At 34.8% G+C, this 19,115-nt stretch overlaps 2 protein-coding genes across 2 annotated transcripts; both read right to left on the reverse strand.

Moving 5' to 3' along the window:
• Nucleotides 1-425: 425 nt before the first annotated feature.
• LOC111894062 (uncharacterized) lies at nucleotides 426-2,348 on the reverse strand. Its single transcript, XM_023890137.3, has one exon. The coding sequence runs from the start codon at nucleotides 2,260-2,262 to the stop codon at nucleotides 589-591; it is 1,674 nt and encodes a 557-aa protein (XP_023745905.1). The 5' UTR covers nucleotides 2,263-2,348; the 3' UTR covers nucleotides 426-588.
• Nucleotides 2,349-11,622: 9,274 nt separating this feature from the next.
• On the reverse strand, nucleotides 11,623-16,049 carry LOC111894130 (protein RETICULATA-RELATED 4, chloroplastic). The gene is made up of 8 exons (XM_023890216.2): nucleotides 15,325-16,049; nucleotides 13,702-13,770; nucleotides 13,459-13,590; nucleotides 13,301-13,354; nucleotides 13,167-13,211; nucleotides 12,952-13,091; nucleotides 12,000-12,125; nucleotides 11,623-11,916 (listed from the first exon to the last, which is right to left on the reverse strand). Exons 1-8 carry the CDS (start codon nucleotides 15,868-15,870, stop codon nucleotides 11,862-11,864), a joined length of 1,167 nt encoding a protein of 388 aa, XP_023745984.1. The 5' UTR covers nucleotides 15,871-16,049; the 3' UTR covers nucleotides 11,623-11,861.
• Nucleotides 16,050-19,115: the final 3,066 nt, after the last annotated feature.

Below are 19,115 nucleotides of genomic sequence, written 5' to 3' on the forward strand. Positions count from 1 at the left end.
TCAATCCATGTTTGGAAATTTAATTTCAACTTTCATGTTTTCTCCACTAAAAACATTTCAATCTTTAAAATGATTTGATCCATAATTAGGTTTTATTTGATACTCACGTTTCTTCCATCAATATCCATGTCAATGATAGCAAAATCAAAAAATTCTTTAGGCATTGCATTTTCAGGTTAGCAGTTTAATCTCCAAATTAATATTTAATACACACAAAACTTTCAATATCCAAACAAAACCATTTGTGATACAATTTTATCAAAATTAAAAAATACACAACTTTCAATATCCAAATTAACAAAGACTCTAACCTCAAGATTCCTCCATCAAAAATATTCATCAAATGTAAAGATTTTTTTTAAGAAAAAAAAACTGTATATAACAATATAGATCTAAATAGATAAAAATATATAACAATTGAAAAATGCATAAAATCATAATTCATATCAAGTCATAAACTATAGAACTAAAGAGTAAATAGGATTGATTCCCACAAGCATCAGAAACATAAAACCTCAACACCAATAACAAAATAATATCAAAATATCAAAAAAGAACAATCATTAAAAATTCCTCTAACCTCAAAACTCAAGGAGTAAGAGTCTGCAGCTTCCTCAATCGTTTGACAGCAGGGGATGTGGTCTTCATCACTTTTCTAACTTTCTTCTTCTTCATCTTTTTACCTACAGAAGGCATCTCTCTGATTGGTCCAGGTGGCACCCCTTTCTTTAAAGCACTGCCACGTGGCGTCACAGATGGCGGGATTCTAAGGCTTTGAGGTGGCAATGGACTCTGTGGCTTCCATACCAAATTGTTCTTGATTGAAAATCTTACCCTTTTTGCACTTTTATCACCACTCTTCATTGCAGTGTTTGTATTTTGTTCACTAGTTTCAGGATTTTGAGACTCCTTTGCTTCACCATTCTTCATTCTTTTTCTCTTTTTGGGAGCTTTAGTGTTTGTGATTGTGATTGGTGATGTGTCATGTAGTAGACTTGATTCACCATCTTTATCTAAGCCTTCTTCTTCAGCTACCTTTTCAAATTCCTTTTGGAGATTTGCTTTGAAGATATCTCCAAAAGTAATATCATTCCCATTACTGGTTATTCCATTGCTTACATTTACATCTTCCCCATTGGGAATAATCACATTGTCATTGTTGTTTTCTTTTGAACCCTCCTCAGGAGTTGTAGTCTTCTTCTTTTTCTTTTTCTTTGAAGACTTTTTAGATCCTTCTGCAACAGTTTCAGACACTTTCAATAGCTTCTGTTTGCCATTGGTGATAATGGGGACTAAATCAGGAACTTCTTCATCTGCATTATCAACTTGGAGAGCAGGAAGTGGAACTTTAATACCAGAAACTTCCATGTCCTTCTCTAGCTTGAGGAACTCCTTCTGTAAACCAAACAAAACCTTCCTGTTTCCTTGAAAACAATCACTAGAGGATCCGAATTCGTAGAACTTAGCTGAAAACCCCATCTTTAGAGCTATTGTACCCAAATTCATTACCTCGGTGTCTATCTCAGTTTCGTGATTCTTCATCTTCTCGAGAAGACTCTTCCCCATACACAACAAAGGCTCGAAAACAGTATTCCTAATCTTACCCAGCAACACCTTGTCTTGAGAATTAATCATGACATTGAACAAGGGTTTAAGCAGAATCTCATATGTTTCGATACTTAGAGGCAAATAACCTTTGATTTCATCGAGAAAAACCGAAACGATGTGATAGTTAACGCCATTTCCCAAAAATTTCTTCTCGTTAGCTAACAAGGACTTCTCTTGGTAAATAGTCATCACTCTTAAAGTCAGTTCCAAGTCCCATGAATTCTTTTTAAGGAACTGAAAACTGCAATTTACGAATCTGCGAATAAGAAGATAGAACTTATCTAACCTGAGGACATCGATTCCCGACCATTCACGACGGAGCGTTGTGAGGAAAACGGAGAGGTAATGGAGTGAGAGCGGGACGTCCAGGGTTAGAAGCATGGAAGAGAGCCTGTTAATGAGATTTGATTGTACGGGAGCCTTATCGGCGTGCCATATGCAGTAGAAAAGCCCTTTCCAGAGCTTTTTCATTTCCTCATCGGAGATTTCGAGCTGTGTCGGAAGCCAATTGGTGACTTCTCGGAGAGCTTTTGTCCTCGCTCCGGTGTTGCAGGAAGCTAATTTTCTTATTACTAACAGAGATTGTGGCACCACCGCCGCGTTTGATGGATCTGTGACAAGTGATTCGGTAGCACCGGCGACTTCTAGCTCCATTCTCAGCTGTTGATTGGCGATGTGAAAACCCTAATTTGCTGAAACCCTATATTATAAGTGGCGTTTTGACGCCTATAGCGTTTGAAACCTCGCCCCCTGCATATTTGAATACAATTTGTTTTAGATAAAGTTACACATTGTTGCCCTCAAGTATTCTGTATTTACAAATTTAGTTTAGAAGTTTAAAATTGCTTTAATATCTTGCTTAAATTATGTTATTTGTAACAATTTTGTGCAAGATTCTAAGCATATTTTATCATGTCATGTACCAAGCACATGCCTTTTATTAGAAACACATTTTTTGTCAAATTAGCACAATTGTTGTGTTTTTGTCTGCTTTAGAAATTCTTTTTCATCTTCGATCTTGATGTAACATGGAAAATCGTCACGAGGTTGATTAAGTCAAGATATTGGATATGTAGTCTAATGTCATTAGCGAGCCTCGATTTGAAACATGTAACACTCATCAACATGATCTTTAGATTCGCCCCAGGACTTTCATCCCGGGAACAACCTCTGACAATCTAATTAGAATTGATGCAAAATAAGGATCAGTTCCTTTTAGTGGAAAAGAATTGATCGTGTATATGTGCTATGTATATGAGAGAGTTCATGGAGCTTTCTCGGGATCTTCTGTATTGTGTACGGAGAGATCCATTTATAAGAGGATAAATATCTTTTACCTTAGGGAGGAGAGCATAAGTTATGATACCTTTGTCTTGGGATGGAGCATATATCCGACAATGGAAATATGCATGGGAATGATAGACAACATGTAACATTTGTTTTCTAATTCGATCAGCTTATGACTTTAGGATTCAGAGAATAAGGTTTTTGGGGAAAACCTTTGGTCACGACGCGGTTGTTATGGTACCGTGTTGCAGCCACATCATTTAAGTAGCAGCACGGTAAGGTGTGCACTGCGGAGCAGTAGCCGCCACAGCCCAAACCCTAGGTCTTGGGTCTTGGGCCCTATTTAAGGAAAGAGATGTTTAAGGTTTTATCTATCTTCAACCTCCTTTATCCATGTTATTTAAGTAACAGCACGGTATGGAGTGCACCACGACATAATAGCCGCCACAGCCCAAACCCTAGTTATCGGGCCTTAGACCCTATTTAAGGAAAGAGATGTTTAAGATTTGCTCTATCTTCAGCCTCCTTCATCCAAATAGAAACCTTAATCCTTGTGCATTCCTTGTATGTGTTCTTGGTGTTTTAAGCTTGGAAGTACATTGAAAGGAGAATATGGTGAGCTTATTGCTTGATGTGTGGTTTATACATCAAATATGATGTCTATCGTATCTTCTAGAGTTTTAGAAGGTAAAAAGCTTACACCTTTTGAGTTTTTAGTTTTAGTTTATAGATGAAATCTTGTTTTGGTCCCTTTTATGACTTCCTTTGGAGTTTGAAGAACTCCATAGGCTTAGAATGAATTATTTGTCTCATGGACCTTGTTTGAGTTTGAAAAATGAGAAGTGTTGCACCACCTTTAGACCTTGCATGAGTTTTGACCATTTTTGGTCCATATTGTAGTTAGGGTATGAGATCTTAGTTATGTAAGCTGAAGAATGGATAAAGTTGGAAACTTTATCCATAAGAATCATTAGTCAAACCGGATTTGAGCTTTAAAGCTCCGGACTTGAAGATTAAGATCTTAATGGATTAAGTTGTTGGAACGTCAATCGTGGTATGGTTGAGTGTGTAACGCCCCGTTCCTAAGAGTACTTTATTGTGAGTCCTCGGGATTTAAGAGGAAGGGTATTTTGGTCCTTTTGTGGGAAAAGTGGAAAAAGAGGGCCAAATATGAAATTGGGGACACGCCGAGTACGCCCAGCGTAATGGAGTAAGTGACGCGGGTGCAAGGTTGAGTACGCCCAACGTACTAGAGGTACGCCCAGCGTACTCTCAGAGTTCTAAAACCCTAAAATTAGGGTCAGCCACTATATAAGGAACATGTTGGTGCATACCCTAGCCTCCGTAAGCTCTCCCTTAACCTCAGAAACCCTAAGATAGCCGTCCCACCTCCTTGATTGGGTGTGTTTGGTCTTGGAAAGCTTGGATTAGCAAAGGAGAGCATAAAGGAAGAAAGGAGAAGTTGTCAAAGAAGGAAAGAAACGGTTGGAGCTTATAGATCTGGGAAGACATCATTCTTTGGAGCCTATTTGAGGTATAAAGCTTCTTGCTTGACATTCATATTGTGTAGATCTATGTGTTGTGAAGCTTTGACACCATTCTTGTCCCAAAAGTCCTCATCTTGATGCATGCTTTGAGTTAGCCGAGATTATCTGTTCTTTCAAACCTTTAGAGAGGTCTTGAGTGAGAAAAATGAGGTCCCAATGGCTGTGGTTGTTCCATGTGTGAGATATGTGGGTCTTAATGGATTAAGAGCTTTATGGACGTCCCAAGTGATAAAGTTTGAGACTTTATGAATCTTAGGCATGTTTGGCCTAGGGATCTGAAGTTTGGGCTTAAGAGCTTAAGCCATTAAGAAGTTATAAGGACCTAATGAGTAGCGAAGTTACGCCCCGCGTAACATGTGTGTACGCCCCGCGTAGCGAGTCAGTGCCCCGATCCCCTATTGCGAATCAGCGTGTACGCCCAACGTACCAAGTAGGACTGTTCACTATTTGGATAAAACCGAATTGTCCAATTGGACAATTTGGATCGAACTATTTGGTTCGGATATTCGGATTTTTGGATTGGTTTTTAGCAAAACCGAATTATTATTTTGGATTTCGGATTGGTTTTGGTTTATAAAATAAAAACCGAATAGTCCAAAAAAACCGAATTACAATTTATTATTTTGTTCTTTTTAATATATATCTTTAATAAATTATAAATTTACTAAATTATTCTTTTAATACATTAAAATTTTTCATCAATTATAATACTTTAATATGTACTTCTTATTAAAAAAAATTGTCTATAAAGTAGTAACTATAATATATTTTTCTTGATAGTTATTTATAAGTTTTAGTTCACAACTAATTAAATAATATTTTTTAGTTTATATTATAGAGTAAGTTAATACTAAAGTTATATATTTTTTGAAATGTCTTGATTCTTGAAAACCGAAATGCAAAAAACTGATCCAACCGAATTATACTTTTGTTGGATCGGATCGGATTTGAATTTAGTTTGGACTATTTGGATCTACGTTTTGAAAACCGAAATTAATTTGGATTCACTTGATCGGATCGGATTAAACCGATCCATCCAAATGAACACTCCTAGTACCAAGGAGGGTACGCCCAGCGTACTCCCTCTGTTGGGTTTTCATTTTGGGCCTTAGGGTTTGGGCTGTTATTTGGGCTGCTAGATTTTGGGCCGTGACTGGACATTATGGTTAGAGTATTGTGGGCCCATTGGTTGTTATGGATCATGAGTTTAGGCCCATTTGGTGAGGTGGGCCCAATTTAGTAAATTGGGCCAATAGTGGGCTTTTCTTCAGACTTTTGGACTTTGGGCCATTAGTGGGCTTGAGAGCTTATCCAGTGTTGGGTCGTGAATGAGTTAAGGGTAAATTGGTCAATTTACCCTTGGAAGGGTATTGTGCTTAGCCTAATGATTATTTGTGCTATGTTGGCTAATTCGGGATTTTCGGTGAGTCGGCGATTCGAGAATCTGTTTCTTCAGTTTAGAGTTTCGGCAGTGCGAGGTGAGTTATCTTCACTATATCAATAGGGTCTAAGGCACCAAGGTCGACCCTTTATCGGATTGAGATCCGGGCATTGTTGTTATGTTATTGATTGATATGTTTGCATCCTGGTAGCTAGGATGGTATATGTTAGAGACATGGTTGAGGTCAGTATCCTGTTATGTAGGATGATGCTTTGCTAGTGACCGGTTAGGTCGGTATCCTGGTTAGGATGATGATATGTTATGTGATTTGCTAGATCGGCTTGTTGACTGTGAATTGTTATATGATTATATGTTTATGTGCACATGGTTGTTGGACTGTGGTTGGGTTGAGGCGGGTCCTGCTTTGTGCTGTAGGCCAAGATACCCAGGGCGGACCGGTTGTCCTGAAGGCCCAGCAAGCGGTTCGGATATGTTGTAGGCCCCAAGAGGGCGGACCAGACGTGCCGAGGCTCGGAGAGTGGATCAGGCCAACTGAAGGCCCGGTGCGGACGGACCAGTCATACTATAGAGTCAGAGAGTGGACCAGGTGGATTGAAGGCCCGGTGCGGGCGGACCAATCACACTATAGACTCGATGTATATGGCTAGACTCGGAGGGTGGACCAGGTGGACTGTTGGCCGGTGCGGCGGACCAGTCACACAGTAGACCCGAAGTGCATGGCTGTTCTGTGATCAGATATGATATGGCATGTTACGCGTGTATGGTATATGTGGTTGGTATTTTGGGGATATCTCACTAAGCTTTCGGGCTTACAGTTGTGGTTTAATGTTTTTCAGGTTCTTCAGGAGACCGTGGCAAGGCGAAGGCGTGATCGTACCGCTCCTCATGTTTATGTTATGATGTGATTCTGGGAATACACTAAATAAATTGTATTGTAAACCTTTTTGTAATAATTTAAAGAGATCGGGTTGTTTTTGAAAATTTTAAATTGGTTGGAATTTTTCGGTCGTTACAGAGTGGAGACCATGTTGCGGTTGTGATGGTCAATCTTGATTGTTTTGTCCTTTAACAACCACAGTGTGGTGGTCAGTAGTGGATGACCATTGACCATTGACTTTTCACCACTTTGACTTTTGGTTAAACTTGGATGGTTGAGGTGGTAAAGTGAGATGTGACCTCTAATTATTATATGTGATTTGTGTAGCTGGTTATGCATGACGTAGAGTGTTGATATCCAACTTTTGATTCAGGTAAATTTTCTCACTATACTATGTAGGACACTGATATTCCCATATTTATACATATATTTAGGCATTATTTTTATATATTTTGATCTATATTTTGGCTAATTGAAAAGATATTTGGTACTTATTAAGTTGAATTATATTTTGCAGCAAAAAAGGTGACTCTTAAAGAAAAAGGATTGAAAACAACAAAAGTTGGATACTGGAAGGACTGGAGCTGAACTTGGAGCTTAAAATAAGAGAAGATCATATAAAAATATGTCCCACAATGTGGCCTTATGAATACCACGACGTGACATCAAGAAACATCTCGATTATGTGCATGAAATAGAAGCTCACGATGTAAGCCATTTTCATTCACGCCATGAGATTATGTCCCAGAAGATTATGCACGGAGAAGCAAGTTTCCTTGTCAAATACGGATATGTACTAAATTCACGTCGTGACACCCTATTGGTCACAACATGAGGAGTGTTTTATGGAAACTATATATATCATTTGTAAGATCAACTTAAGGACGGATGGGAGAGATTTCTGAGGTTTTTTAGATGACTTTTGGGACAGAAAAGTTGCGAAAAACAACCCTTGGAAAGAGAAGAAGACCGGAGATTAAGAGTTTTGAAGATTATTACAATGATTCATACACCACATAATGTGGAGCTAAATCATTAGGCTTTCGTTTAGTGTAGATGAACCATAATACTATGTGTTAGTTTCTCTTTCATGGATTTTATGAAGTTGGTTTGGCTTATGTTTGATTATTAATACCTAGCATGTTAAAAGTTTTAATCTTTGTTGCTTAGATTCAATTAAGTGTAGTTGAGATCACTTTAATTGCATGAATTTGTCTACCTAGGTTTTTATGATTATTAAATTGCTAGAACTAGGATTTACCAAATCTTAGCTTAAGTAATAAAGGTAACAAATTTAACTGTGTTAAAGAACATAATTTGATCATAATTGTGTTTGGTAATATGTCTTGATCATTGATAATGATCTTAAATATATCAATAATCTTAAATAATCAATTTTATGTTCACTTGTGTATGATCATTACATAGCAGTTCATGAATTGGTGAAAACATTAGGAGATTGGATCAAGATTCTTAATAATATTTATATTGGTAACTAACTGAATAAATCAATGATTAATAAACTAACCATAGGAAAAAAGGGGATTCAAAGCTAAACAAAAGTAGCCTTGATTATCTTGATTACATTCATCTTAGTTAATTATTTGCTTAGTTTTGAGTTAATTAACTAGTTAAGTTAATCTGAACTTTCAAAATCAGATACCCCCCACCCCACCACCCATTTTAGTTATTGTTTTAGATTAAATATTGTTCCCTATGATCGATACCCTATTTACTTTTCTATATTATAAACTGACTAGGTACACTGCTTATAAGTACATCGGTAGTTAAGTTAGGTTATGTTTATAAATTTAAAACTAGTAGGTATATATGTGCACATCAGACATTAGGTGTTAGTGTATCCTTGTTGTCTTTGTGACTTTTGTTTGTATTGTATAATGGGTGGTGCCCAACTATTCACTATACTAACCGACATGGAAGAACCAAACCGTATTTGGCTGATCAAAACCAAAATGACATAATCGAACAATAAGGTCTAAAGGAAGTCTGAGAAGGGATGTATATCAATAAGTCCCCCAAGTTTGAAATGGGAGTGAGTCAATGATTGTAGCTTGTTCAGACTTATTACTAGCACATATATACATTTAAACGTCTTCTTCAAACCGGATTACTAGAGTGACTTTAAGAGTATAATATAATTGATCCCACTAGGGATATCGCCATTATGCATGATATGGGACATTACTTACTTTTATGCCTAAATAATGGTTAGGTCCGCAATAAGTCTAAGAAGGGTTGTATATCAATAAATCTCATTAGTCTTCATCTCTCGTTGTATTGATGATCATTTATGTACGGTGCACTGATAAGATGAACCATATTGTAAAAGAAAAAAGAAAAAAAAGAATAAATATTTTTTTGCAATCCAATCCATCTTAAACATTATTTGTCAATGATATTAATATAATTTTTAACATATTTTATTTATCAAGTAGGTGTTTCTATTATATATAGAAAACTGTAAAAATATTCATATGGTTTGCTATTTTCTCTTATCAAGGTCTAAAAAAGTTTCAACTTGCAAAAATGTCTTATTTGAATGTTTCAATATGGATTTCGTCCTGTAGATAACAACTATTTGGTTTGTTCTAATAAGTTAGAGAAAATGACCCTTATACCCTCAATTATGTATTTCTTTTAATTTTTATCATTAATTTGTTATTATCAAATGCTTCCGATAACATTCATTAACATGCAATCTTAAACCACCTCCAATGTGAACATCATCGACGCCATTGTCCCTATAATCCTCCAGTGTGAACATCATCGATTCTCTAGTAACATAAATGGAAGAAACAAAAATAACACCTGATATATTAATAAATATAACTCAATTTTAAGAAAGTACATCATCAACGATCTAGAGTTCCAATTTTCAGCAATGAAAAATGAATCCAACCACAATTAAATCGTGATAAGACAATTAGAACATACAAAATAAACAAATTCACAACCTTGAAGCTAATAAAAACGAACAAAACAATGATAAAACAAACATTGAATCAAAACAAAGAAAAAACAAATAAATTTAAGCATGGAAACTTAGATTTTACTTAGAAATCAGGTTGGTTTCGTAAAAAGATGAGAGATATGAGAGAAAAAAGCTTTTAAAATGTTTTAAAAAGAAGTCGTAAAAAAGGTTGTAGAAAGTTATAAAATTTTATTATAAATACAAGGTTTTAATCTTTTTATAAATATCCAAGTGTTGTAAGAAAAATATAAAAATATTGTGAAAAGGTATAAAAATATTTTCTAATTTTTTTTCAATACAACATTTTAATCCTTTTTTATAAATATCTAAATCTTATAAAAATGTTGTAAAAAAATTTAGAAAAGGGTTGTAAAAAATGTTGTAAAACTATTTAAAAAAAGTTATTAAAAGTTTATAAAAAAAACAATTGTAAACATAGCTTTTTAATACTTTTTAAAACAACCTTTTAATCTTTTTATAAATATCTAAATGTTATAAAAAGTATAAAAATGTTGCAAAAAATTTAGAAAGTGTTGTAAAAAAATGTTGTAAAACTATTGAAAAAAGTTTATTAAAAGTTTATAAAAAAATTGTAAGAAAGTTGTATACAAACCTTTTTAATACTTTTTAACAAAAATGTTGTGAAAAAATTATAAAAAATTGCAAAAAACAGTTTAAAAAAGGCTAAAAAAAGTTGTATAAAACAAAACTAATTTAGGACGAATTTACAAAAATAAAAAGTTTTGACCATATTCGTACAAAATTTAAAATTTAGACCAAATTAATAACAAATTAAAATTAGGTCGGGAGACATAAAACTAAAGTATGACCTGATATAAACCTGATTGAGCAGGTGGAACAATAAAAACTCGTATTTCTTATCTTTTTATAACATTTTTTATATTTGTTGACAACTTGAATACTTTTAAAATAAATTCTTTTCAGCGACAGTTTAAAATTACAAGTTAGCTATAATAACATAACATAATATTTGAAAGTACATGTTTGTATAGGGCTCATAGCAACCCAAAAGTAAATTATAGTAGAGATGTAACCAGTTCCAAAACCAAAATAATTGAAGACCGATTAACGATTGAACAGAGAACCGAGAACCAGACCGAATACTACTAACCGATTCCAACCGTTTCAAGTTTCTAAACAGTGTTAGCTAAGAAGGTGTTTGGAACTGGAACGGATCCGGGTCAGAACCAAAATAACTGAAAACTAAAAATGACGGATTGGGAGAACCGAAAACGGACGAAATACTACTAATCGTTCCAACTAGTTCAAATTTAGTTCGGTTTTCAATTAAAAAGCTCATTTCTAGTGTCTACAATACAAGTGTGGCGTGCTTGCATTCTTTGTCTTTCTTGAATTAATAACAACCATATGTTATATTAATATGATTCACCATAAAAGGGCATATACCCAAATAGATGCTCCTCCTTATGTTCCAAAATACGAGATACAGACTGACGTCTTTGATCTAACTTGTGACTTCATGTTTCTCCATTGTTAGTATTTGTTGAAAGCTCAAATCAATTGTCAATCTTTAAGTTGAAATGCTATGTACTCTATAAGTTCAAACCTTTGATGAAATTGGATACCAATTTGCTATGAACCTAAGAAGTAATCAATAACAAGAACAATAATCAAAAGGTTTGGTGTATTGATTGAAATCTCCAAAAAAAAAATATACCAATATGAATATGGTAACCCTAATGGTAGAATTGCTAGTGATTCTAAAGCCTAACCTTCCCAATGGTAGAATTACCACATTTTCACCAAAAAGATGCTCTCTCCTCCCCACTACCCACTTAAGTACTCTATTGCAAGTTTGCAACAAACTACATAAGTGAAATACCTAAACTACCCCTCTAATAAAAAAGATGCTCATTACTACACTGAATTCCCCATAATACATGACTTAAGATTCATTCAGAACAACAAATACAAGAAAACTCTTGCATTTCCAAGTCAAGAACCATTGAAATTGCAAAACAGAAGTCGCATAACATCGTCTTAAAAACCAAACAAAGTAAAATTTCCAAAATCTTGAAAATTTAAGGGAATTAGCAACAACCCCTTTTCAGATACAGTCATTAATCCAGAACATCTGGATGATGTCGGCTAATCCACCTAACCCCTTCATTCAACATCATGAGCTTTCTGAAGCCCCACCAAACGTGCATAATCCACCCACCTGTTTTCAAACATTGTTAAAATTTTCAAACAAAAGAGCAACTTTTTCAAGAAACATACAAAGAAAAAGTCGATGATTCTTACAATAATGAACCCAAATATGTGTTCCCTGTTCGAACAATAAAGCAGGCTGCACTCAGCATTAGCTTATGTTGGTGTAACAATGGTTCAAGAAGCCGTTGTTCAAAGACACCCGCCAGAAGTTGATATCTGTTCAATATAAAACTTTTTGTAAGAAGAAACAAGATTACATTTTTTACTGTGTTTAATCATCTTTCTTGCAAAAAAAGCAAGAAAGACTACATTTTTTACTGTGTTTAATCATCTTTCTTGAAAAAAAAGCAAGAAAGACTACATTTTTAATGTGTTAAATCATCTTTATTGCAAAAACGCAAGAAAAGAGTACATCTTTTACCATGTAAAATCATCTTTCTTGTAAAAACACGAAAAAAGACTACAACTTTACTGTGTCAAATCATCTTTCTTGCAAAAAAGTATAAAAAGACTACATTTTTTACTGTGTTTAATCATCTTTCTTGCAAAAACCCAATAAACGACAGCAATTTTTAATGTGTTAAATCATTTTTCTTGAAAAAATGTAAGAAAACAAGACACATTTTTTTACTGTGTTAAATAATCTTTCTTTTAGAAGCACAAAAGACTGCATTTTTTACTGTGTAAAATCCTCATTCTTGCAAAAACGCAAGAAAAGACTACATTTTTTACCATGTATTTTCATCTTTTCTTGCACAAAAGCAAGAAAATACAACTTTTTACAGTGTAAACTCATCTTTCTTGCAAAAACACAAAAGAAAGAGTACAACTTACTGTGTCAAATCATATTTCTTGCAAAAAAAAAACAAGAAAGCACCACACTTTTACCTTGTAAAATCATCTTTCTTGCATCTTTGCAAGAAAAGACCACATTTTTTTCATGCTAAATCATCTTTCTTATGAAAAAACAACAAAAGACACTACCTTTTTTATTTTTATTTTTAAAATGATCAAATCTTGAAACTTGAATGTCTTTCATTACCTGAGATTACTAGATATCGCCATGTAAACGCCATATCCCACACTAGTAGATAAAACAGGTATATTCTCCAGCTCATCATCATCAGATTTCTGAACAGCTTTTTTTGCATTTATCAATGTATTTGTCATAATTGTCCCCACCTAACCACATTTTTTAAAATCAATAAAAAAAATTCCAAAATTTTATTCAAACACTTCATATAAATATACACTTACAAACGATGAAGCAGTGCCCACAGCAAATAGTTTTGTTCCATTTCGCTGAAAAACAAAATCAACAAAGTTTAATATTTAAACAATTTATATAATATAAATAATTAAAAATATAATATTAAGTGTTTTGTTCATACTGCTATAGCCCCCAATCTCTGAAGTAATGAATATGATGCTCCACCCAAAGCAGTCTGAAGAATGTACAAAAAAGATTATTACATGATTATAAAATAAAATTATAAAACTTTTATTAAAACTGGATTATAAAAAATAAAAAATAATAAATAATAAAAACCTGGAAGGCATTATCTGGACAATTATAGAAGAATTTTGCAATGCTTCCAGCATTCATGGAGATTGGAGGTCGAAGAGACACAGTAGGAGCAGGAAGAAAAACAAGCATGAAATCTGCAATTACAGCCATCACCTGGGAATAAAATTTAAGTGAAATTATTAAATGTTGAAGAAGATATTAATAATTATTAATTAATAATAAATATGAAATATGAAATGTAGGAATATGTAATTATTGCATTACCACATCTGCAAAAACAATTTCCAGCTCCTTGGTGAAATTTTCTTTTCTCTTTTCGTATTCTGCAGCAGTCTGGAGATGTATGTTATATAAAAAGATTATTATGTATTGATGTTGATTCATGAAAATGTTTATGCGAAAAAAAAAATCAGGTGTTAAATGTCTATATTGCCCCAACCCAAGTCATATGATGCATTGATTTTCACCATAATGACTTTATTAAAGCTATGTTTGGTGCGCTAGCTGAAAAGCTAGTTGATAAAAAATAATGTTTGGTAAACTAACTGAAATATATAAAATGACATAAAAGGGCAATCAGAACAATATGTTTTCTATAATTAATTAAGGGGTGTATTTGGAAATTTTTAAAAAAGCTCATAAGCTAGCTTATTTTTCGAGCTTTTTTAGGTTGTCATGTTTGACAAACCAAAAAGTAACTTATAAGGTATCTTTTTTTTAAAAAAAATTCAAATATACCCCTTAATTAATTATTGAAACACATTCTTTTAAATGTTTGTTTATGTCATTTTATATATTTTAGCTAGTTTTACCAAACACCATTTTTTATCAACTAGCTTTTTAGCTATCAGGTAGCTTTTTATTTAACAGCTAGTTTTTCAGCTATTAGCTAATTTCTCAGCCAGTAAGCCAAGCATAGCCTTAAAAAAACTCGAAAAATTAAGCTAGCAGTCTGCTAGCTGTTGCGAGCCAAACACAGCCTAAAACTGAAATATCATCACAAAAATTGTTAATAAAGATTCTTTCCTAATAATTGTTGTTTCAAACTCTACATAAAGGGCATCTTAAATTGTGCATTCGAGCATGATAAATACTATTACTATAACTTGTTAATTATAAGAATCAGTCAACGGTTTTCTTACAATAGAAGGAAAATAATTAATAAAAGGATACTAATTAATAAATAACAAAATACTAAGCCCCCAACAACTGCAAAGATTTAACCCAAACACCTATTCAAGGGCATGAAATTGTCTTGTTTTTGGGGTAAGAATCTCCACATTAGTGAAAAGTTCATCCAATATTTATATATTTTTGGATACTTTAAATCATTTGTTCTAGCCTTTCTTTTTCTATGTAGTTTTAACTGAAGACATTTTCTTCAAACATCTACTATTTATATGTTAATTTTGATCTAACTTTTTCACAACTACTTGTTTGGTTTTGTTTGAATTTCAAGGAAGCAGAGATATTCGTGTTGATTCTTGATATAGGAACAAAGACTGTTACCAATTTAGTCTTAAAATTCTTGATTACAAATGAAAATTCATATAAAAGAACTTAAAACTGCAATGGATGAAGTTTTAAAATGGTATTGGGGGTATTTATTTATATTATATACAGAACATAACATTAGCAATTATTCCCCTGTTTCAATATGTTAATTCACGTCATACTTTTCTTCAACCTCTTCTAAAAGATCAAGAAATCATGTTGATTCTTGAAATTGTTTTCACAAAGTAAGTTTTTCCAAAATCTAATATTGAATCTTTTTCAGAGAAATTAAGAGGTATACTTGCATGTTTAGATCATAACTAGTGTTTTATTTTGAACTTTAAATTCGAAAGTTTTCAAGAACATTAGGTCATCGGAGAATTCGAGGCATACCTTGGTGAACATGCCGACGCCGCATTCAATCCCAACTTTAGTTAGAAAAAGATCATCGGCAAGCAAACGCTCCTTAAACCCTCCAAATTGAAGCAGCCACCTTAAAAATGGCGACTTTTCAAGCTCCAAAAACCTGTGTACTACGGATCCAGGTATTTTACCAGCCCCAATCGCCGCCGCCAAGTCCTTCGGGATACTATCCAACGACCTACCCGCCTCCGCCAATATCAACAACGCCTCCTTCTCGTTTCCATCGCCTCCGCTTCCACTACCCCCGCTCTCTCCATCCCCGCCGCCGCCTCCGGAACTATTCCCATTCCCGATACCATCGCCTCCGTCTCCAGAAAATGCAAGCAATATGGGAAATTTCTCGCGGTTGTGGTGGTGTTTCAATGAGAAAGAGTGGCGGAGAGCTCCGGTTGTTCGAGCAGAAAGAGAAATTGGTTGTTGGAAGGATTGAATCGGAAGGTAGGGGGTAAACTTGGAGAGATCCCTGGAGGTGGAGGATGTGAATCCCATGGCCGACATCGCCGCCGCCGTGGCCATGGTGGAGTTGAAGAGAAGGAGGGGTTTGTTCGTTAATTCCAAAGAGAAGAGAGAATATTGAGTACTTGGGTTGGTAGAATGAGACGTGGGTTTAACAATGTAATAAGTAGAAGAAAGGAAAGCGCCACATCCGGAGATTTCGGAAGGTGGCAGCTGCTCTTTCTAATGTTGTTTCCGTCCTACCAACAACTGTCTTTTCAACAACCTTTGAATTCCAAATTTTAATCGTTTTTTGACGTTGTTTTCATCGGACTTATGTTAGGTCATAACTCATAACATGGTAATGGACTCATGGTTGGGGTGAAATACAATTTATGTAAGGAAATAGATCTTTGTTTATTTATAATATAATATATATAATGTTTTGAAGACAAAACTATTATACTGAATAATATGATAGTAAAAAATATATAATTCGTTTCCATAAACATGCATTTTACAATGTGGATGTTACAAAAGTTTATTGTTGTCATTGTCTCTATGTACTTGTTACAAAAGTTTAACTTAGGGATTTTTTTGGATTATAAGTCACAAAAACTGTCATTGACAACTCTTTTTTTTTTGTCAAAGTGAAGCGGTTAAGAAGGTGATGTGGCCGGTGACTTCCCAAATTCTAGTTATTGGAACATCCACGTGGAAATACACATGTAAACTTGAAAAAAAAAAGCATAATATTTACAAAATCACCTTATTTATTGAGCATGGTTTTCTTTAGTTTCTTTAAAAAAGACGAAAAGAAGAGAAGTTAGGGTTTTCACTTTTCACGATCGTATCATGTAAGTGATTTCGAACCTTAATGTTTCCTTTTGGACACTAATAACTAACGATTAATCTGAGAGTTAAATTGCACTTGAATGGTGTTTTTGCCTGACACCCTTTGTCTTATGTTGGTGGTGACCATCACTATTCTACTCATGTGGACTTTGCTTGTATGGAAGTTGATGAATTTGTCCCCTTTCTATAATGTTTTACCGAGGAAAGATGTGAGAAGTTGTATTAATGCATCCCGAATTGCCATTTATCCTCCAGTGTTTGTTATATAGAAACTAATATTGATTATGCTCATTTTAAAAATAATGTTTATGAATTCCTTGTAATGTCCCTATATATTAATCATATTGGGGGTGGTTTAGATGCCTTTTTGGATTCAGATAATGGAGGTGTTGTGACATCCTCAAATTTCTCGGTCAGAAAGGACCGATTTAGTTTATGCTTTTAAAATAAAATCAGAGTAATCTTTTAAAAGGATGTTGCAGAATTTGTCCCCAAAACAAAACATGATAAAAATTTATCAAAACATTTCTTAAAGAAATATATATTTTCATTATATATCAAAACTTCGGGATGTCATGTTCTGATACAGACCAAAAGCATAAGTAGTATATTATAAGTCTTACAATAGTTATTTACAATTACTGGCCTATAATCCAAAAATCTCTCTTCATCATCCGAACTATGCTCTGTGTCCACTATCTGTAATGTAAAAAGCTGAGTAGGTCAGGCTTGGGAGCCTGGTGAGCATATAGGGTTTTCAACCCACAAATAATAAATTTATTAATTTCATCAACCAACAATAACTCTGATTATCCGTTCCCGTTATCCTCACTTCACGTCCCTAAACACCTATCACAAGGGACCTAGCCTAAGGATCATCATCGAGATGGACACTACTGCTAAGGGGATTCCTCAGCCATACATGTCTTTAAGGCAACCATGAGGGGATGGAGTACACCAGCGAACATATAGTTCACTAACACCTACCGGTTGCGAACCTGCTAGCGTTCCACTGGACTGTCTGGAAAGGTCCGTGGTCGTCATCTATACTCCGCTAGATGACTACAACATCATCCGAACTATGCTCTGTGTCCACTATCTGTAATGTAAAAAGCTGAGTAGGTCAGGCTTGGGAGCCTTGTGAGCATATAGGGTTTTCAACCCACAAATAATAAATTTATTAATTTCATCAACCAACAATAACTCTGATTACCCGTTCCCATTATCCTCACTTCACGTCCCTAAACACCTATCACAAGGGACCTAGCCTAAGGATCATCATCGAGATGGACACTAGTGCTAAGGGGATTCCTCAGCCATACATGTCCTTAAGGCAACCATGAGGGGATGGAGTACACCAGCGAACATATAGTTCACTAACACCTACCGGTTGTGAACCTGCTAGCATTCCACTGGACTGTCTGGAAAGGTCCGTGGTCGTCATCTATACTCCGCTAGATGACTACAACATCAACAACAACAACAGCAAGGCCTCTCATCATTTTAACACACATCAACTATTTCATCTACCCATGTTTTAACTAACATATTTGTAGATAAAAATACATATACAGTTTAAAACTTGTATAAAACATTTATTCAACACTCATCTCAAATAAACAAACAATATAATTACACATAGCATGTATTTTATAGAAAATACTTCATATCTATGTGTAAGATGAAAGTGACTATACACTCACTTGTTAAGACGATAATTAGCTTGCGCCTCGTCTCTTAAAACAATATTTTCAGATGAAACCGGGGTGTTTTCTCAAAAATTGGGCTTCACGTGGGCATAGTTTCGGCTCGAAAACTATTTTTCTCGGGATCTTTGGAGCGTCTTGCTTCGGGTGTCGGTGATGATATCGGGGCTTTGGGGGTTAAAAATGGGTAAAAAGGAGAGTAGAGGGTGAAAGATGTAAGAATTTGTAAACAAAATACAAGCAGCCACGCATCCCTTTTATAGGGTCCGAAGCTTACTACGCGGGGCGTAGTCTCGCTGTACGTGGGGCGTACGAGGCTACGTGTCCGATTATCGGAAGGGAGGGCACGTAGCTCGAACGTGTCTGCTACATGGCCATCATGCGAAGACCGGAGACGTGGTCAATCCGAGGTCCTGCCATGCGAACGTTGTGCGTAAGTCTCTATGCGGGGGCGTACCTCCTCGGATTAGGCTCGAATTTTTATTTAAAAACTTCAAAAATCCTTATCTTTTGCATACGAGCTCCGTTTTTTACGTTCTTTATATCCAAGCGTAGGTGAAATTATGCTCTACAACTTTCGTTTAGACTCCGTCAGCTAATTTTTACTTCATTTTTAATATTATATTTTTAACAGGTCGGGACAGAAAAAAGTTTATTAAAAATTCATAACTTCTTCATCCGACGTCCGATTTCGCCTGTCTTTTTACCGTTGCACTACTATTAACAAGATCTTCAATTCTCGTTTAGGTTGTTTCGGCTAAAAAT

The sequence above is a fragment of the Lactuca sativa genome, chromosome 6 (genome assembly GCF_002870075.4).
Source record: "Lactuca sativa cultivar Salinas chromosome 6, Lsat_Salinas_v11, whole genome shotgun sequence".
Classification (NCBI taxonomy): Eukaryota; Viridiplantae; Streptophyta; class Magnoliopsida; order Asterales; family Asteraceae; genus Lactuca; species Lactuca sativa.